The 22,321-nt window shown below is 42.8% G+C and overlaps 1 protein-coding gene across 4 annotated transcripts in view; it reads left to right on the top strand.

Annotated features, from left to right (window-relative positions):
- Positions 1 to 22,321, top strand: part of MOV10L1 (Mov10 like RISC complex RNA helicase 1) — a 546,310-nt gene that overhangs the window by 208,843 nt on the left and 315,146 nt on the right. For all 4 annotated transcript variants that reach the window (XM_029617025.1, XM_029617022.1, XM_029617023.1 and 1 more), the window contains exon 11: positions 9,075 to 9,145. In XM_029617025.1, the coding sequence (XP_029472885.1) occupies positions 9,075 to 9,145 (71 nt within the window). The remainder of the gene's footprint in view (positions 1 to 9,074; positions 9,146 to 22,321) is intronic.

Here is a 22,321-nt window from a genome sequence, read left to right on the forward strand (position 1 = left end):
CCGCATCTATTCTACAGAAAAGTTTGAATGCTAAAGTCAAACAAATAAAGAAGCGGAAAACCATAGTCCCAGAAACCTTTTTAAATGTATTTGCGGAAAATATGCCCACTGAATTGGCCCAAGATATAGATAAATCAATGGATGATTGGAATTTAGCCATTACAACCACTTTAGATATGGTCGCACCATTTAGGTCTACAATTGATGACAAACCTCAAAAGAAAACTAGTCTTCCATGGTTCAACAGTAAACTACATGGGTTAAAAACATCTTTAAGAAAAAAGGAACGTGGGTGGTTAAAATTAAGGAACTCTGAATCTAAGAGTGAAATTTGCAATATGTTAAAATGCTACAAGAAGGAAGTTAACTTAGCTAGGAAGATGCACTATGCTGATAAAATAGCACTTGCGAACAACAACCCAGCAACTCTGTTTAATATAGTGAAGTCATTAACAGCAGACCACTCAACAGTAACCCCTGAAACCACAGATGATACATGTGAACAAATAGCCAAATTCTTTCAGAATAAAATTGATACTATATCTCATGAATTTGCTTCATTACCCTACCCAAATTATAGTCAACATGCAGTTAACTCAGAATGGACAGATTTTGATACTATCATTCCTTTAGCCGTCCAAAAGATAATAAGCAAACAAAAGATTCAAATTCTCCCTTAAATCCTTGTCCTGGCTCCTTATTAAAAACAATTGTAGAGCAGTACCCGGAACATCTATGCTTGATAATAAATCAATCTTTAAAATCAGGAAAGTTTCCCAATTCATTGAAACAAACTTCTATCCTGCCTATTCTAAAGAATAAATCCTCTTCTTTCTTAGACTTCTCTACGTTGAGACCTATTGCCTCATTATGTACATTAGCCAAAATTCTGGAGTCAGTTGTCTTACATCAACTCAAAGATTATTTATCTGAATTTGATTTACTTAGCTCAAATCAACATGGATTCAGGAAAGACTACTCCACAGAGACTTTGCTTTTATCTTCTTTTGACACCTTTCTTAGAGGTTTCGAGTCCTACAAAGATTTCATGGTTATCTTTTTGGATATTTCTGCGGCGTTCGATACGCTGGACCATAAAATATTGCTCACCGATCTTCAACTTATTGGCATAAAATCTACGGTGCTAGAGTGGTTCGAGAGTTTTCTTTCTAATCGTGTTTGTCAAGTTAATTTGGGTTCCTGCTCCTCTCAAAAATACATTCAAAGTACAGGTGTCCCCCAAGGTTCTTCATTGTCACCAATTTTGTTTAATATTTATCTTTTACCACTGTGTCGAATTTTGGCATCATTGAATGTTCAATTTAAACTTTATGCAGATGATATCCAACTCTTTATTCCTTTTAAATCCTCCTGGTCTGATACATTTTCCTTGATTCAACTATACATTAGCACCATAGAAAAATGGATGTCTCCCAATCGTTTGAAATTGAATAAAAAGAAAACTGAAGTACTGTATCTTAGCTTTATATCCGATTCGACCAATGCTCCTCCTTCTAGCATACATTTGGGTAATGATGTTATCCAGGTTACCAAATTAGCGCGGAACTTAGGAGTTTGGACACTAATCTATCCTTAACTCAACATATCTCCAGAACTGTGAAGAACTCTTTTTTTCAAATTGCATGTTTTAAAACGTTTATGGCCTTTATTATTTTACCAAGACTATCGATCAGTTCTACAAGCACTGATTCTATCAGGCTTAGATTACTGCAATGGTTTATATATAGGGCTCCCTGAAACCACTATTAAACCTCTGCAATTGGTTTCGAATTCTGCTGCAAGACTCCTTACAGGTACACCTTTAAAGCAGCATATTACGCCAATTCTATATAAGCTGCACTGGTTACCAGTTAAGTATCGTATCCAATATAAAATTATCATGTTAACTCACTCCTTACTAAATCACATTGATTCTACTTGGCTATGCACCACGCTGCGTATTTACAAACCTCACAGAGAACTCAGATCAGCGGGAAAAAACCTATTGGAGGTCCCTTCCATAAAAAATGCGGCACTAAACGTGACCAGAAATAGAGCTTTTTCAGTCGTAGGTCCTATATTGTGGAACGCCTTGCCTGACTTTTTAAGGCATATATTTAATCGGAATGAGTTTAAGAAAGCGTTGAAAACTCACTTGTTCCAAGTAGCATTCAAGGACATTGAGGTTACCCCATAGCATGTAGACTTTTTAGTTGTATCCCCCTTTCATAAGTCTTAGAAATTTTCTAGGCCTTGATCTATACCCAGTAATTGGACTTGTGTTGTATTAGACTAACTCTTAATGTAGATCAGTGATACTGATACTATTGTTTTATTTTCTGTTCTTTAAGTTTTGTTTTTTTTAAAATAATAACAGCCAGTCTCCTTACCCCATGTCACCTAATTTGTATGTTATTGATAATATTATTATTGTATTTTTATTCCTGCTTTATTTATTTTATTTCTATGTGATTTTATTGAAGTTTTATTTTTTCTGGTATTTTGCTTCGAAGTATTGTAAACCGCTTTGGTCGGCATTTATTGTTGGTAAAACGGTATATAAAACCATTAAATAAATAAATAAATTGTATCATGTTCATTACATTTGTTGAAGTTATCGATGTTCATTTTCATGCCTTGTAAAACCAAATAAACATATATATAAAAAAAAAAATCACACGATCTCTCTTCTGGGTGGAATGTAGAGCTGAGTATCATTCTCTCATGTGTTTGGATGTGCACAGGCTGCTTCTTAGTTTCCTGGAGATAACAAATGAATTTTGTAAGTCTGACTGCTTGTTCTGTACAGCAGTCTGCATAAGGAAGAGGTGGCCTCAAAAACTACTCTGGCTAGCTGAATAAAGGAGATTGATTCAACTATGTGTTGAAGGGTAAGAGGCCTCCAGAGCTGCTGCAAGCTCGCTCCACCAGGGCGTTATCAGAATGCTTACGCTGGTGGATATTTATGGAGAAGGTACTTGATCTTCTATGCATATCTTCGTGAAACATTACCAGCTTCAAGTGTTTGTAGAGGAGGACACTACATATGGTGCTGGGGTTCTCAGAGCAGCTCTTGCTTCAGCCTACCTGTGGTGGTGGAGCTTTGGTACTTCCCACTCATCAAGGACATCTGTTCTCTGGACCTTCAGGACGCCTACGCACATATCGCCATATTCCCACATCACCGCAAATACCTGCGCTTCATAGTGGGTCACAAACATTTTCAATACCGAATTCTGCCATTCGATCTGGCCTCAGTGCCTCGAGTGTTTACAAAATGCCTAGCAGTGGCTGCCGCACATCTATGCAGAAGCACTGTACATTTGTTTCCTTACCTGGATGACTGGCTAATAGTCGATCCAAGCAAGGAGCTCTCAATTCTCTAAAGCTCACTACACTCTACACTCACTAGGATTTCTGATCAATTACTAGAAATCCCACTTGAATCCATCTCACCTCCTTACCTTCATTGGAGCAGATTTGGACACCTCAGTCACAAAAGCTTTCCTGTCCAACGACCACGCAGACATCCTCTCCAAACTGGCTGCATCCCTGTGCACATACAAAACATCCTCAGCCCATCAATTCCTCACGTTGGTGGGCCACATGATTTCTGCGGTCCACATCACTCCTATGGCCAGGCTAGCCATGAGAATAACTTAATGGACTTTGAAATCTCAGTGGCTCCAAGCCACTCAACCTCTTTCATCCCTGATCCATGTAACCAACCAGCTACGTCTGTCACTTCTCTGGTGGACAAACATAGCCATCTTGCAGACAGGTCTACATTTCCAGCAACCAGTTCCTCAAATGACCTTAAACACGGATGCATCCAACTTGGGTTGGGGAGCTCATGTGAACAACCTTCAAACTCAAGGTACTTGGACACAACTCGAAGCAAAGTTTCAAATCAACTTCCTAGAGCTTCGAGCCATATATTATGCTCTGTGCGTTCAAGGACTGCCTTTCACACAAGACTGTTCTCATACAGACAGACAACACAGTTGCAGTGTGGTACTTGAACAAACAGGGAGGCTCAGGCTCTTATGTGCTCTGCCAAGAAGCTGCACAGATCTGGGCCCTTGCACACTCCATGTATCTCCGGGCCACTTATCTGGCAGGCATACAGAACATAGTAACAGATCACCTCAGTCGATTGTTTCCATCCCCACGAGTGGTCTCTGGATCCCTGTGTAGCGAGCAAAATCTTCCACTGCTGGGGTCACCCAACCATCGACCTCTTTGCATCCGAACTGAATCATAAAGTGGACAGATTCTGCTCCCTGCACAGGCAACAAAACACACTAGCCATGGACGCCTTCGCTCGCCCTTGGAACACAGGCCTTCTATGCACATATCCTCAGATACCACTAATAGCCAATACTCTCCTGAAGCTACAACAGGACAAGGGATCAATGATACTCATAGCCCCATACTGGCCTTGACAAGTATGGTTTCCCATGCTTCGCGACCTCTCTATCCGAGAACCCATTCGCCTGGGCACAGTGCCCACTCTCATAACTCAAAACCACAGCATGTTACGCCACCCGAACCTTCAGACCCTAACCCTCACAGCCTGAATGTTGAAAGCCTGATCCTACACCCGCTCAATCTTTCAACTAAGGTTTTTCAAGTGCTTGTAGCTTCAAGAAAGCCTTCCACACGGAAATCTTATCTTTCTAAGTGGAATATATTCACCATGTGCACGCAAAAAGGTATCTAACCCTTTTCCTGCCCCACTCCATCTCTATTAGACTATTTCTGGCACCTTTCAGACTCTGGTTTCCAGACTTCCTCGGTACAGGTACACCTCAGTGCCATCTCAGCATACCACAAGGGAGTAGGGGATGCCCCAATATCAGCGCAACCCCTTGTGAGTCGATTTATGAGGGGCCCCCCTCTATGGCCACCAGTTACCGAATGGGACCTAAACGAGGTACTTACAAGACTCATGCATTCCCCGTTTTGAGCCTTTGCACTCCTGTGATGTTAAATTTCTTACATGGAAAGTTCTTTTCCTAGTAGCCATTACATCTGCTCAAAGGGACAGTGAGTTACAAGCCCTTGTCATATACTCACCCTATACAAGGTTCCTCCATGACCAAGTGGTCCTCTGTACTCACCCTAAATTCCTTCCCAAGGTGGTAACACTTTCACTTAAATCAGTCTATAGTCTTGCCCATCTTTTTCCCAAGGCCTCACTCTCACCAGGGCGAGAGAGTTTTACACACCTTGGACTGTAAACGTGCACTTGCATTCTACCTAGTCCGCACTGCAGTACATAGGAAATCCACCCAACTCTTTTTCTTTCGATTAAAATCAAACCAGGAGTTGCAGTGGGCAAACAAACTCTTTCCAACTGGCTAGCAGACTGTATCAAATTCTGCTATGAGAAAGCATGCCTTCCTTTTCAGGGATGAGTGAAGGCGCACTCAGTAAGAGCCATGGCAACCTTAGTAGCACACTATCATTCAGTACCGATTGCTGAAATCTGTAAAGCTGCAACATGGAGCTCTCTCCACACATTTGCAGCACATTACTACCTGGACAAGGCAGGACATCAGTCTGCCTTTGGCCAATCCATCTTGAAGAACTTGTTTCCAGTATAATCCCAACTCCTTCCACATCCATCTGCTATGATTTTCAGGCTGCCTCATTTTCCCAACAGTACACCAGTTGTGCCTGTTGCACAAGTTGTATGCTGTTGGTCCAAATAAATATGAGTCAGCCTGTAGCTTGCTAATCACCCACATGTGAGGACTACCATCCTGTTTGTCCTGGGAGAAAGCAGAGTTGCTTAACTGTAACAGTGTTCTCCCAGGACAGCAGGATGTAGTCCTCACGAAACCCACCCACCACCCTGCGGAATTGGGTCCAAAACTGTTTTCTTATTTTATTTTTTCGCTCGCACCTTTTGTAACAAACGAGATTGAAGTGAGACCCCTGTGGCCACAGGGATTATGGCATGCTGGGCATGCTCAGTGTGCCAGTCAAAGTTCTAGAAACTTTGACAAAAGTATTCCGTGACAGGGCTCCGTCTGATGACGTCACCCACATGTGAGAACTACATCCTGATGTCCTGGGAGAACACCTGTTACAGATAAGCAACTCTGCTTTATTTCTTGACAAGCCTTTAGGCCCGTTCAAATGGGTGAGATTCCATCGGTCAGACCGGCACGTCAGTCAGAGCCGCTCTCTTCTCCACAACTTCTTACCCTTCCCACTTACTCATATCCTCTTCCCTTTTCCTTCCATCCCCTCTCATCTACCCTTTTTTTCCCCTCTCACCTCATCTACAACCCCTTCCCTCTCCCTCAGCCCTCCTCCACTCCCTCTTTTTCTCTTCTACAGGGCTGGCTGTTGTCCCTTTGCTTGACAATTAAAATGGGCGAGGTTTAGCTCTGCTCCAGCTGTCCCAACTCCCTCCCCCCTTCCCTGTTGGTGGACGGACAGGCTCAGGCCATTTCTCGGAGCTGCGGCTCGTCTGCTCTTTCCTCCTCCCCTCTGACACCCTGGTCCAATCTCTCAGCACGTCGCTCAGAGCTCTCTGTTCCGCACATGCGCAGTAGAGCTGCTCTCTACTGCACATTTGCGGGCCATTGGTCAGAGCCCATTTATATTGTAGATTTTATTTAAAGTTTTATGAAGAATGGTACTGTCTGTTTTTACATTGTTACTCTGCATATAGAGGCTGGCTTGTTGTGGATTCCAGTTCGGTTTTTCTCAGCTCATTTCTGTTTATACTTTCTGATCTCTTTATTCTATATTTGCTCAGGATCTCTGTGTTCTGCATATGTGGCCGAGGTAAGGTATTTTGCTGGCATGTAACTTGTGTAGGGATCTATAGCAGCCTAGTTTCCAAATAAGTTTTATTGGTGTTCTAGGGCCTAATGTAATATGTGCAGCTTTGCCTTTTCATAGATAAGGTTGTTAGAGTTGTTTTGGTATGGGAGGTTTACTGTATTGTAATAATTGTTTGTTCATGGCTTTCTGAAGGTCAAGCCCACACCGAAAACGCATTGCAAAATGTCTAATTCCCTGGGAGTTCCAAGTTTGTTTGTTTGGGGTTTTTTTTGCAGAGTTTTCTGGTTGGCACCATAGGAGTGCATGTAAATATAATATGCATATTTTAAGTGATATGCTTGCCTCAGAAGACTCTGCTTTTGGCCCTTAAGGTTTGCCTAGGGTATCTAATACTCTTCCCAATCCATGGGTTTTGGGGAGGAGGGGGAAGAGCATGTCGGTTTTTAAAATATAGATTGCAGGTGAGAGCTGGGCTTTATTTGATGGCCCGGGACAGGCACTGAATGAATCGGGTGGGCAGCACAGTAATTGTTCGCATGGGACAGCAAAAAAGCTAGCACCAACCTGGGGGGAAATAACCCACTCATCAGGGACTGGGCTGGTGCAGCAGGACTAATGGAAAGGAAATGTAGCAGGTAAGAAAAATTCTCCATTTGTGGTTTGTAAGGAGTACAGCTTTATGACATTCTATCAGTTGTTTTGATTATGCTAAATGGATGCTCTGCAATTTAGGTTGTTTGCACGTTAACCTCACATTCAGGTCAATCCAGTAACGAGTGGTAGGAAGAGCTGCGTTAGTGCCCGGCGCACCCGCGGTTGCCGCATGCACAGTCCAGCTCACCTACCGCTCAATTCTATATGTAAATAGCTTGCAAATGCAAGCTGCGTCTAAGAAGCGTCTGTGAAGCGTTAGGCCCGCGCCTATACAGTAACCTGGGTGCGCGGGCCTAACGCTTCACGGACACGCTGGTATCTGTCATTTCAAATGACATTTGAAATGTCAGGTACCAGGAAGTGGACGGTTCTCCTACGTGCAATTGGGCCGCTCAAGACGTGACGTCAGCGTGATGCGTGACGTCAGCATGACGTCACGCCTTGAACGGCCCAATTGCACGCACAGGGGCCGCTTTCGCCCGTGCAGGCATCCATCTTCGCCTCCGGAAGGCAGGGGAGCCGATGTCCGTCTTCGGAGGAGGGCTGCGAAAAAGTAAGTCGTTGCTTTACACTGCCAGTCCTGTCTCCCCTCCTCCCGAAGCAAGGCTGCTTTTCGCGCCTTGCTCCGGGAGGAGGGGAGAGAGGACTGGCAATCTCGAGCGGCTGCGAAAAAAAGAGTTAGTCGTTGCTTTACACATGGGACTGTGAGGAGGCCTTAGCTGCTGGGGGGAGCAGGGAATTGAAGTGGTGAAAACGAGACTCCCCCAAAAGAAAACAGGCAAAATGCTGGAAGAAAGTGGAGGGAAGGGAAGAAAAAATACGGGAAAGCTTCAAAGCATGTCAGGTCAATCCAGTAAAGTAAAGTAAAGCAGCCTTGCTTCGGGAGAAGGGGAGAGAGGACTGGCAATCTCGACCATCCACTTCGTTGCTACTTTTTTTTTTTTTTTTTTTTAGATTTTTTCCGCTTTCGTTGCTTCGGGAGGAGGGGGGAGAGGACTGGGGCTGCCCCGGAGACCAGCATCCATTGATGCGGCCAGGGCAGGTGAGCGGGGGCTGGGGGAAAGTTTGCCGCCTACCCTTACCCCTGCCTCTAACGCAGGGGTAAGGGTAGGCGGTAAGTTAGCAGGTTAAACGCGCGGCAAAACGGCAGGGTAAAATAGTGATAGTCGGGGCGCGCGTTACTGGATGGTAGGGAATAGCTAATTCGATCGTTTACATGTAATATACATGCCGCGTGCGGAAGGGGTTACCCGGGGATTTAAGGACGTGGTAAGAGTAGGTTAAAGGGGATTGTGGATCGCAGGAAGGGCTAACGCGGCCGGAAAGTGAGTAGAAAGCAGGTTAGGAGCAGGGTAAATGCGGCCGCACTTTACTGGATTGACCTGATTGTGATGTAAGGCTTCTGTTCCAGACTCCCAACTGCTGCTCATCAAATCCTATTTAAAGTAAAGGGAAGAAGAGGAATTGGATAATGTTGCTGCTGCCACCACCCTATAACAACTCACCACCTTGTCAACAAGCAGGTGCAAACTGTAGCGCATCTCGAAAATATTTGGATTTTTATCTGAAATTTAATTAGGCCATATGGTGGGGTTTTTTGTTCTTGTTTTTGCCAGGAGACAAAGTACTTTTGAGACGACAGAGCCACTTGGATCTTGTCATAGAGTATGTAACTTATGTCAACGAGGCAAGTAAAAGTTTTATTCTAAAGGATCTCTGTAAATGTGGATCTAAGGAGATAACTGAAAATTTCCAAAAGTTCAAATGCCATTTTCTTTTTGGCAGCACAGTTTTTAAATTGTACAAATTCTGGTTGTCATTGTCAAATGAATTTACAAAATGGGGTTTGTGTAATCTGCATCTACCAGTATTCTGTAGTGATGGGACAATGCACACCTGCTGGTTACTTGGCAATGGAGAGTCTGAAAGTTGCTACTGATGGGACGGCTTTAAAGAACTTAAAGTCATGTAATGCTAAAAGTTTTTTTTTTTTTTTTTAGGGGGAGGACTTCTTTTCAGCTCGACTTTGGGCATGGAGCAGTTATCTCTTGAGATACACACTCTAAAGTTACTAATGCAGCAGTGGTGCCTATCAGTGTGCCACGGTCATGATTGAAATGGCACTTTTGTGTGAAATCAAATTTTGATTGGGGTGTTGGAGTTCCTGAAATATTGACATGTGCCTTGTTAAGTCCCGGCATGGTTCAGTGTACCAAATTAAAAAGAAATTTGTTTAGCTGTGGTTTGCTGTATTGAAAGGGGTAAAAATAACTTTTTCCTGGGCTAACAGTACCTAGCTATCACCTACAGCTTATTTGCTTACTGTTATTTCTGCACAATTATTGTATTAATTTATCAAAGTAGACTGTAGGTTAATATTAAACTTGCCATTTTTATACAATTTTCAATTTGGGCACCTTATCTCCACACCCGATTTTGCAGAGCTGTTAAGCTTCTCCAACCAAGATATTCCAAAGGGTTATGCACGCCAACCAGCAGATGGAGACTGAGATCACCAGGCTTTCTGATGTCACTCCTTATATGCAATCACTCAACCAACCACGTTGGCCTCAGGAATTACAAAATTGGACCGTTGGTAAATCAATGAACTGAAAGGATACCAAAAAGTCCAGCGTTCTTATATTTAAATATCAATGAACCTATGATAGTTCTAAATGACCTTCATAATAGGCTTCATCATATAGTTTTCAAGGATCGTCAATCCGAAACATGGTCCCGTGTCGGGCATGGTTGCTTCGTAGTTGAAGGCTTTTATCACCAAGACATGCATGACTACAGAACAGTTATAAGTGTATTTGCGATGAGAATAATTTTTCCATGATTTCATGAAGCGATAATTTTGCGCACAGAATATATGTCCACAGTACAGTATTTCACATGAATGGGGCAGAGGCTTAATTTCAAAAATATTTTTTAAAAAATGAACATTCAGTGACCAATGATTAAATATGAGGCTGAGTTCTAAAGTTATACTTGAAAACTATACAATGAAGCCTGAAGAAGATCACGTGACCCGCTGACGAGAGCAGATGAGCCCTTGTCACTGCCTGCGGCCTCCACCATCCACCCTCATCCAGCCACATTAACTTCATTCTTTCGATTTTTCTCAACACCTATTTACTGAGGTATTGTGCGATTTCTTTTTATTCGATGGCGCGTGCCGGGAAGAAGGAGAAGGAAAAGGATAAAGAGCGTGAGAAGGCCCGAACACCTGACCTGACCCTGGAAATGGTGGCTGGCGGGGTGGTTCCAGGGTTGCCACTCGCGAACCCCACAGCAGAGTTAACAGTGGCGGTTTTGGCAGCGCTGAGTCCAGAGTTAAAAAAAATATCTGCTCAGCTACAGGAGCTCACCACGGGGCTGGCGGGGTTCGATCGGCGCTGCACTGAAGTAGAGGCTAGGGTTTCAGCCAATCAAGATGGCCTCCATGGGATGCAGCAGGAGATTGCCACGCTACGAACCCTGCTGGACAAGCAGGCCCAAAAATTGGACGACTTCGAGAATCGCTTGAGGAGGGCAAACATACGGCTGGTGGGTTTACCGGAACATTTAGCGGAGAATCAATTACCCGGTTTTCTTGAGGGCTGGCTGCCGACTGCACTTAACCTATCAGGGCTCTCGGGCACTCTCCGGGTAGAACGAGCGCATCACCTCGGCCAAAAAAGAGATGAGCGGGCCAAACCCATGGTGGTGATCGCAAAGATCTTAAACTATTCTCACAAAGCAGCAGTCATTCGTGCAGTGCAGCAGGGAGCAAAGCCGATATATGAGAATAACCATGTGCTGATATTCCAAGATTTCTCGCAGGCAATATCGCAGCAGCGCCGGGTTTTGGCGCCTTACTGCTCTCAATTATATAAAAGAGGCATATGGGGCTGCCTTGGTCACCCCGCCCGGTTGCGAGTACCGACGGCTCAAGGGGCCAAATGGTTCACTGAGGTGGACTCCATTCAACAATACATACAGTCCCTACCGGATCCTGCATCTGGAGACAGATGATGAAATGTCTGTGCCAGACACTGGGGAAAAGTGGCTTTCTCACTGTTTTCATTTTTTTTGCTGATTGGGTTGGATAATGCTGTGCTGTTTATCAGCAGGAGTTATTTGTCTATAACCTCAGTTTTAATTCAGTTGACTTTACGCTTTCATCACTTATACAGTTCAACTACGGATTGGTGCTTTTATTACAGGCACCTGGCCTGGAATCGCTATTGCTGAGAAGGAATGGACTGACGGGATAAACGCTGTTCATTGTGTTTATTAGCCCAGACGGCCCACATCAAGTCCAGCTATATTCCTAGGTCGGGACATGGGCACTGGAGAAGATCCACTCTACCTAAAGGCACTTGGTACTCCATTGGACTGAGTCATCATCAACCAACAGTGCAATTCCTGTTCAAGACCATTGGGTCGGCCACAGCAGCTGACTTGCGCAGAACAGCTGTTTGAGACGGGTTTGCTAGGGATGGGATGGGGGGGATGGGATGGGGGGGGCAACTTAGTTGGAGTAGGCGGGGAGGTAAGGTGGGGGGAAGTGGAGGGGGGAAACAGATTGGGGGGGGAGGAGGGGGAAGACAGAGATCCTTGGATTACTTTTGGTCTTTATAGCTTTAGTTATGGCTAGGTGTACGATATCTTTAGCTATTAATTCTGAGGGGGGGTAGGTTCAGCTGGGAAACATACCCCCCCCCCCCACAATACACAATGTATGTGTCTGTATTCATTTGATATTTGAGCCGCCATGAGCACCTGGTACCTTTTCCTTTTTTTCCTGGAACGTGGGGGGGATTAATTCTCACCCATTAAACGAACTAAAATTTTGCAAGCCTTGAAAAAATAAAAGGCGGATCTGGCCCTGTTGCAGGAGACACATCTCACTCCCACAGAACATGATAAATTGAAACAGCGCTGGGTGGGTGAGGTATATCATGCCTCTGGGACATCTCATACAGCAGGGGTTGCCATTTTAATCCGGCGGTCCTCTCCCATTCAGATTCTGAAGGAAATCAAGGACCCGGAGGGTCGTTACTTGATACTAGAAGGACTATACCATCAGGCTCCAATTATCATTTGTAATGTATATGCCCCCAATGTGTACAAGGCCTCTTTTTTTCATGAACTACAGGCTCTTCTGTTACCTCATATAGATGAAATGATAATCATAGGAGGGGACTTCAACGCAGTGAAAGACCCTACACAAGACAGGGAGTCAAAGGCAAAAAATCAGGGGTGGCCCAGTAAGGGGATTCAGATGCTGGAGACATCTCTCCACCTTATAGATGTCTGGAGGACATTACACCCTATGGAAAAAGAGTTCACACACATATCTAGAGCACATGGTTCCCATGCTCAGCTAGATTACTTTTTAATGAGTGCACACAGTTTGTCTAGGTTCGCTGAGTCAGGAATTGATGATTTGATCCTTAGGTTTTGAGTGGCATCATCTCCCCCACCAGTTGATGGTAGTGGAATCCGCCCTCAAAAAGGCCAAACAGTCCCATACCCATGCTTCTGCACCTCCAGGTCGCGAACAGAGGGAATGGGACACACTGGGTAGGAAGGTGTTCCAGGGTGCAATGTTAATAGCCTGTATCACCTCCCTCCATTTATATATGGCCCAACATTCCCGGAACCTCTGGAAACGGGCTCAGGAATTGGCAGAACGCCTCCCTCAACAGCATCAGGATGCGTTCTTGATGCTGGTCCAGCAAGGCTTCAAGTGTGGTAAGTACGAAGTGCGTTCCACATACAAGGTCTTTGAGACATCAGTTCATGTGGCTGCAGGAAAAATAGTGGAAAGTGTTCTAAACATCAAAATCACAGAACATATAGAAAGACATGGTTTAATGGAACAAAGTCAGCATGGCTTTACCCAGGGCAAGTCTTGCCTCACAAATCTGCTTCACTTTTTTGAAGGAGTTTAATAAACATGTGGATAAAGGTGAACCGGTAGATGTAGTGTACTTGGATTTTCAGAAGGCATTTGACAAAGTTCCTCATGAGAGGCTTCTAGAAAAAGTAAAAAGTCATGGGATAGGTGGCGATGTCCTTTCGTGGATTACAAACTGGCTAAAAGACAGGAAACAGAGAGTAGGATTAAATGGACAATTTTCTCAGTGAAAAACGGTAAAAATGGACTTTATTGAACCTTGCCCGACTCTGGCCGAGTTTCGCTCTACGAGCTGCCTCAGGGGCTATTGCAAACAAAAACAAATAAAAAGACACACAAACATAAATATTTGTAATAACAAGTAAAATGCAATATAAAACTTGTATAAATCATATTAAATAATACAAAATAAAAATACAACCTAGCTACCTATATGTAGCGAAATTCGAAGAGAAATACCTTAATAATTGCAAATATAGTGTGAATATTAAATTATGGAAACGCTACATAGATGATGTTTTTCTTGTGTGGGAAGGTAGTGAGAAGTCTTTGCTGGAATTCAAGACTTGGATCAATGATTTAGACAAAAATCTCAAGTTCAAGATGGAATTTGACAGGAAGAAGATTGCGTTTTTAGATATATTAATCATGAATACCCCAACAGGGTTTATGACAGATACATACCGAAAACCTACTGACATGAATAAACTCCTTGCATATGATAGTTGTCTTAACAAATCTTTTATACGAAACTTACCTTACAGCCAATTTCTACGTTTAAAAAAGATTGTGTACTGATGACGATACATTTAAAATGAGATCATCTCAAATGAAGAACAGGTTCATGGAAAGGGGTTACCCACAAGTATGTATTGATAGCTGTCTAAATAGGGCTAAAGGACAAGAACGCTCTATTTTGTTAAAACCTGGTAAGAAATCAGTTAAGAATGAGAAGATAATTTGCCCTTTAACCTTTACTGGTCTTTCTCATGACATCATGAAAACCATCAGAAAACATTGGTATATAATATAGTCTCTCCCACATTTCAAAGATAAAGAGATTATGGTTGCAAACAAACGTGACAAAAATGTAAAAGAATGTGTCACCATCTGCTTTACCATCCATCAAATATACAAACTATAGTCTGTTTGGACATGGCCCTTGTGGGAACTGTAGCGTGTGCTCAGTGAATCTTAAAGTATAGATGTTATCGATTCCAACTACTGGTATAATAACCTTCAAACTTAGGAGTCTAACCAATTGCAAAAGCACAGGCGTTATCTATGTAGCCATATGTCCTTGTGATAAAATCTATGTAGGTAAGACTATTAGACAATTTAATAGAAGGATCATTGAGCACAAAAGTGCTATTAACAGAAAATGTGAGGGAAAACCCTTGGTTGCACACTCTATACAGATGGGTCACACCTTTACAGATTATAGATTTTGCGTTATCAAACAGCCGTCTAAGAATTGGAGGGGAGGTGATTTTGACATTCTGTTGTTAAGGCTTGAACAACAGTTCATTTTTGAATTCATGACCATTTCCCCAATGGGTCTCAATGGAGAAACTGATCTCAGTGTGTACCTCTAGATACCCCCTTTTTGTTTTAATATCCATTTTTTATTTTTTACCACTTTTTTTTATTTATTACTTTTTTTATATTTTTTTTTTATACTTATTATTTTTTTTACTATACATTTATTTTTCAATTTTATTATTATTTTTTATGGCTTTATGTTTATTTTTTTAAGTGTGGGTGATCTTTGTCCTATTTTTAAAAGAAATTATATTGTTTGTTTTGATACGTATACGGTATGTACCCGGATACTTGGTAACCAAGTTGTTTGGACTCTCAGTGCCTTATATCAAAGCCGGAATGAGATTGAAAAGACATGTAATGAATATAGTTGTTAAGTGGGGAGTGTGCTCCCCCCTTTTTTATTCATTTTTTTACTTATTTTCATTGTTACATTTTATTCCCCCTTTTTTAAGTATATTTATTAGGTTTACATCTGAAATATTAATGATCCTGGTCACATTTAATTAAATTCAGGTGGCGATGTTATCGCGAGTACTAGAAGGCGGGGCGGGGTATATTAATGCCGCGAGACGGCATAGTTTAGTGTTACATAGCATTTCCTTGAGCGGCGAGTAGCTGCATGCTGTTCTACTGAAGGTAAATATCTAAAGATGTATGGCTAGTACCATTTTGTGTTGAATGAGTCACTTGATTTTAATTTTTGAAATTTTAGCGAGTTTAAATTCTCTCTATTTTTTACAAGGTTGAAGTCAATTTGTATCAGTTTGTTCGGATTTAATTTTAACATTTTTTTTGTCTATTTCAATGGCGATACGTTATTTTATTGCTTTTATATAATTGGTTTTAGAAACGCTAAAAGAGCACTGTCATTTATAACATATATAAGCCCAGCACTAGCGATATAGCTAATTAAAACCATGTGTGCATGCTGTTGCGAGTATCGGAATGTGTGGTGGAGTATAATTATGCCGCAGGGCGGCTGGTCTAAGTTCACATAATGTATGATTTAGCGGAGAGTAGCAGTATGCGGTCTGCTAAAGGTATAGAAAATAAGGGGTCACTACTATTTAAAAATTATTTAGAACAAGATTGACGGACATTTAAAATTTATTGTGCCGATCTGTCTTATTTTTAAAAAAAAAAACCCCTATGAGTTTGAATGTATTTTCTTTGTCTTGCTATTCTCCGGGCTAGATGTAAGGATTAAAATCAGTCTATAACAGTACGATATACTCCACCATTATTTTATGGAATAGTATTTAGAATTTATTTTTGGTGACAACCTCTTTGTAGTTTTTTTGCACATTTTAAGTAGTGGGTTGTAAACACGTCTGAAGTCACTGCCATACATTACCTGCATAACTTAAGTACTAAAGATTCAGTAAATCATACATGTTTTAAAAAAACTTTTGATTGTCCTAACGTTTACTCTTTCCTTTGAAAGAATTACGATATCACTGCTTGCACAGTGATCTATGGTTGAAAGTATCTGTTCTTAGAACAAGTTTGATATTCAGCTCGCTGATTCATGTCTCTTCGACTACGATATAAATGACGTCCGCACTGATCTGAGCCAATTCAAGTGGTTCAAAAAGGTACTTATGCTATATAATAGTGATCTTCTTCATTATATATATTTCATTATATGAAGTTCAAATAGTGATTTATTAACAAAACCATCCACACTAATTTATTTATTTGATTTTGTTCATTTTTCATCATTTTTTTCAAATATTAGTTATCATTTTTTGCTTTTTTGTTCTTTTGTTTTTCAAACTTCATTTGTTCATATATCCTGATTTATTTTGTTTAATCGTTAAATAGTTACACACAATATTTCTCCATTTGTTTTTTTTGTACAAGGCTGTTTGGTTGTGTTTATTTTTATATTCTGAAGTTCTTTATACCCACACACGTACTCCCTTAGATATACCTCATATATTTTACAGTTGTTTCTGTTTGTCATTCTTTTATATATACCTCATATATTTTACAGTTGTTTGTTTGTCATTTTATTTTGTTGCATTAATATTTGTACATTCAAATACACACTTGTCTTATGAAATATTGGCATATGTAATTTTATACACAAACTAGCTATCAATTTATAGTGCAATATGTTTATTTTTGTATTTTTATTTTGTATTTAATATGATTTATACAAGTTTTATATTGCATTTTATTTGTTATTACAAATATTTATGTTTGTGTGTCTTTTTATTTGTTTGCAATAGCCCCCGAGGCAGCTCGTAGAGCGAAACTCGGCCAGAGTCGGGCAAGGTTCAATAAAGTCCATTTTTACCGATTCCACCTTGTTGTTTTTTTGCTGCTAGCCATATTGGATCGGTTACCGGTTTGTTTTCTTGGACCAATTTTCTCAGTGGAAGGGAGGTGGCAGTGGAGTGCCTCAGGGATCTGAACTGGGACCCTTACTTTTCAATATATTTATAAATGATCTGGAAAGAAATACGACGAGTGAGGTAATCAAATTTGCAGATGACACAAAATTGTTCAGAGTAGTTAAATCACAAGCAGATTGTGATAAATTGCAGGAAGACCTTGTGAGGCTGGAAATTGGGCATCTAAATGGCAGATGAAATTTAATGTGGACAAGTGCAAGGTGATGCATATAGGGAAAAATAACCCATGCTATAGTTACACAATGTTAGGTTCCATATTAGGTGCTACTACCCAAGAAAGAGATCTAGGCGTCATAGTGGATAACACATTTAAATCATCGGTTCAGTGTGCTGCGGCAGTCAAAAAAGCAAACAATGTTGGGAATTATTAGAAAGGGAATGGTGATTAAAACGGAAAATGTCATAATGCCTCTGTATCGCTCCATGGTGAGACCGCACCTTGAATATTGTGTACAATTCTGGTCACCGCATCTCAAAAAAGATATAATTGCGATGGAGAAGGTACAGAGAAGGGCTACCAAAATGATAAAAGGAATGGAACAGCTTCCCTATGAGGAAAGACTAAAGAGGTTAGGACATTTCAGCTTGGAGAAGAGACGGCTGAGGGGGGATATGATAGAGGTGTTTAAAATCATGAGAGGTCTAGAATGGGTAGATGTGAATTGTTTTTTTACTCTTTCGGATAATAGACTAGGGGGCACTCCATGAAGTTAGCATGTGGCACATTTAAAACTAATCGGAGAAAGTTCTTTTTCACTCAACGCACAATTAAACTCTGGAATTTGTTGCCAGAGGATGTGGTTAGTGCAGTTAGTATTAGAGATGTGAATCGGAACCAGAATCGGATCCGATATCAGTTCCGATTCACATCTCTATAGATGTGAATCGGAACCAGAATCGGATCCGATATCAGTTCCGATTCACATCTCTAGTTAGTATAGCTGTGTTTAAAAAAGGATTGGATAAGTTCTTGGACGAGAAGTCCATTACCTGCTATTAATTAAGTTGACTTAGATCAGGGGTCAGGAACCTTTTTGGCTGAGAGAGCCATAAACGCCACATATTTTAAAATGTAATTCCATGAGAGCCATACAATATGTTTAAAACTAAATACAAGTAAACGTGTGCATTTTATGTAAGATCACACTTTTAAAGTACAATAAGTCTCTGAAAATATTACACCAGGCCTTAAGACACCAATGCATCTCCTATTAGGAAAATGGACCAAGTCAAGCTGCTATAGAGTCCCACACAGAAACTACACGCCAGCAGAAAACCTCACCTGAATCACGTGCTGTCCCTCACCTAACATAGAATAAAGAGACCAAAACGGTTAACTAGAAGCATGCAGAAAAAACTGAATTGGAAACAGCAACAAGCCAGAGTCTCTGTATGCAGTGTAACAAAGGAAAAAAGAAACATCACCCATCCTTATAAAACAAATCAAGAAATATAAAATCATCAGCAGTAAAACTGTACTAACAAAAAGAACATATTTCAAAACAGCTGATGAGTGGAATATCCAATTAAAAACTCATATAAAACATTTCCAGATACCAACAAAATATTTCAAAATAGCAGACACAAAGACCCAGTAATGAAAAATAATAAGGATACAAAAATGTGTTTGCTCTGCATACCTGGGAACATTTGATATCCAAGTGTCCTGAGATTGTTCTGAACTAGCAGGAGGTGGGGTGGTTTGCTTGGAACTTTCTCCTCTCTGTCACATACCAGCGCTCTCTCTCACACTGGCTCTCAATGACACACCTATACACACATGCTCTCAGTACTCACATATACACATGTTTTCTCTCTCTCACTTATATAGGCTCTTAATTACACATTTACACACATGCTGTCTATCTTTTCACGCTTACACACACACACAGGCTTTCAATCACATAAATACATGCTGTCTTTTTCTCTCACACACAGACTCTCATTCACATGCTTACAAACATGTCCTCTCTTTCTCTCATTTACACACAGGCTCTCAATCACATGCTCACATGCTCCCTCACCTAAATCAGCTCTCAATCACACACAGACACACATGATCTCTCTCTTACTTATACACACAGGCTCTTAATCATACATACACATGATTTCTCTCACACACAAAGGATCTCAATCATACACACATACTCTTTCACACAAACAGGTTTTCAATCACAAACTTACACATACAGGTTCCCAATGGTAAACTTACATTCATGCTCTCTCTCTCACAGGCAAGCTCTCAATCACAGACATACTCTCTTTCACATATACAGACTCTCAATCACAGACAATACTCTCTTTCACATATACAGGCTCTCAATCATTCACATACATGCAATCTCTCACTCACACACACAGGATCTCAAACACACATGCTTGCTCGCTCATTCACTCTCTCTCTCCCCCACCCCCACCCCGGGAACTCGCGGCAGCAGCAGCCTCCTCCCAACGCTAACCTCCTTCATTTTCAGCCCTCGCGGAGGCGGAGTCCCATCGGCCGCGGTTGAAGCTCTTCATTTTCCTCCGAGCCGCGCTGCAGTCTTCTTTTCGTCGGACACTAGCGTGGCCTCTTCTTGCCGCGCAGGCACCCAATGCTCTCCACTTCCTCTTCCGGGCCGCGGGAAGAAGAGAGCACGCCAGTGCCGCTGACTCCAGCTGTCCTGCCGCGTTCCGCTCAGGCTGACAGCATTTTAAGCCCGGGCAGAGGAGGACCGGGGAGCAGCTGGGTCAACGGGGGACTGGAAAGTGTGGTGACACTTGTCTGCGAGCCAGATGCAGCCCTCAAAAGAGCCATATCTGGCTCGCGAGCCATGGGTTCCCGACCCCTGACTTAGATAGTAACCACCGCTATTACTAGCAGTGGTAACATGGAATAGAATTAGTTTTTGGGTACTTGCCAGGTTCTTATGGCCTGGATTGGCCACTGTTGGAAACAGGATGCTGGGCTTGATGGACCCTTGGTCTGACCCAGTATGGCACGTTCTTATGTGTCCCTCTTTGGGTCAGTCTTCCCTTCAGGATATACTAATGTCCGAGCTCTCCTCCCTCGTATAGTCCAGGATGGTCGAACATGTTCCTCTGCAGCAGCAGGGATTGGGATTTTATTCCCGATTATTTCCTGTTCCCCAAGAGGTCCAGGGGACTTCATCCCATCCTAGACCTGAGAGCTTTGAATTGTTTTCTCAAACTAAAGTTCAAGATGGTCTCTCTTGGCACTCTGATCCCTCTCTTGCAGAGAGGGGGGACTGGCTTTTCTCCCTCGATCTCTGATGCTTGCATGCACATCAAGATCTCCCACGGTCACCAGAGATATATCTGCTTCTTGGTAGGCACCAGGCATTTTCAATACAGGGTGCTGCCGTTCGGCCTTGCCCTAGTGCCTGGCGTCTTCAAATGCTTGGTGCTGGTGGGAGAGCACCTATGCCATCTGGGGGCACAGGTATTCCCCTAATTGGACGGGTTAATCAAGAGCAGTTCCCATGAGAGAATGCTTCGGTCTCCTCGCCTGACCAGTCAGGTGCTGGAGTATCTCAAGTTTGTCATCAATTACCCGAAGCCCCATCTGGACCCGTTGCGGCATCTGAATTTTATCTGCGCTTGCCTGGAAACTGAGGAGGCCAAGGCCTACCTGCCCCATGACCGGGTGCTCACTCTGGCAGTTTTGGTGGGCTCCATGCGTCAGAGCCAGCGGGTCACCACCCACTTCATGCTCCACCTGCTGGGTCATGGCGGCCACAGTCCATGTCACACCCTTTGCCCATTTGCACATGTGCAGGGCACAGTGGACCCTCCAATCCCAGTGGAGACAAGCCTCCCAGGACCACACCTCAGTGTCCATATCAGGGTCACGCTGCTGCTCCAGATCTCCTTGTTCTAGTGGGAGAACCTGGCCAATATGGAGCAAGGGGTCTTTTTCCAATCCCCCTCCTTCTAGGTTGTTCTCACCAGTGATGCGTCCACACTGGGTGGGGTGCCCATGTGGAGGGGATCTGCACCCAGGGCCTGTGGTCGGCTCAGGAAGCTCAGTGCCAAATCAGCTTCCTGGAGCACCAAGCAATTTGTTTATGGCGTGTGGGTGTTCCAGGATTGCTTGATGGCCAAATCGGCCCTAATCCAGACTGACATTCAGGTGGCCATGTGGTACATCATCAAACGGGGGCATGGGGTCATTCCCCCCTGTGCCAGGAAGCAGTTCAGATTTTGGCCTGGGCATGCTCTTGGGATATTGCTTCAAGCTGTGTACCTGGCGGGACAGAGAATGCAGTGGCAGACCGTCTGTCGCACCTTTCGGCCTCACAAGTGGACTCTGGACCGGTGGTAGCAAACACATGGATCTGTTTGCCTCCCTCTGCAACAGCAAGGTGGAGCCTTTTTTTTTTTTTTTTTGCCCTCTACTGGGAGGACGTCAAACCAGCCTCAGATGCCTTTGTTTGCCATTGGGGCAAGGGGCTTCTGTATGCATATCATCTGCTTCCGCTGGTGATGACGCACCTGAAGCTCCAACAGGACGGGGGAACCATTATCCTCATAGCCCCCTTTTGGCCGTGGCAGGTTTGGTTCCCACTCCTGCAGGACCTCTGCAGGAGTGGGAACCAAACTGATCAGGGAGGTACCCAGACTGATCGGACAGAATCCGATCAGTCTGGGTACCTCCCTGACCCTAGTCACACAGGATCAGGGCAGACTGCGTCATCCCAAACTCTGGATATTGTTTCTAAAAGCTTGGAATTTGAAAGGCTAGTATTGCAGTCCCTGGCATTGTCTGACGATGTATCTTGTGTTCAACTAGAAAGTCATACAGCCTGAAGTGGAGGAGGTTTGCAGTCTGGTGTGAGCAGCCCTTGCTCCACCCCAAAGCTCTTAGACTATCTGTTGCACATTTCGGAAGCTGGTTTAAAGACCAATTCTGTCAGAATGCACCTCAGGCCATTGGGGATTATCGTGGGGTGAATGGTGTGCCCTTAGTTGGACATTTCATGTGAGG

Source organism: Rhinatrema bivittatum, chromosome 9, assembly GCF_901001135.1.
Source record: "Rhinatrema bivittatum chromosome 9, aRhiBiv1.1, whole genome shotgun sequence".
NCBI classification, from domain to species: Eukaryota; Metazoa; Chordata; class Amphibia; order Gymnophiona; family Rhinatrematidae; genus Rhinatrema; species Rhinatrema bivittatum.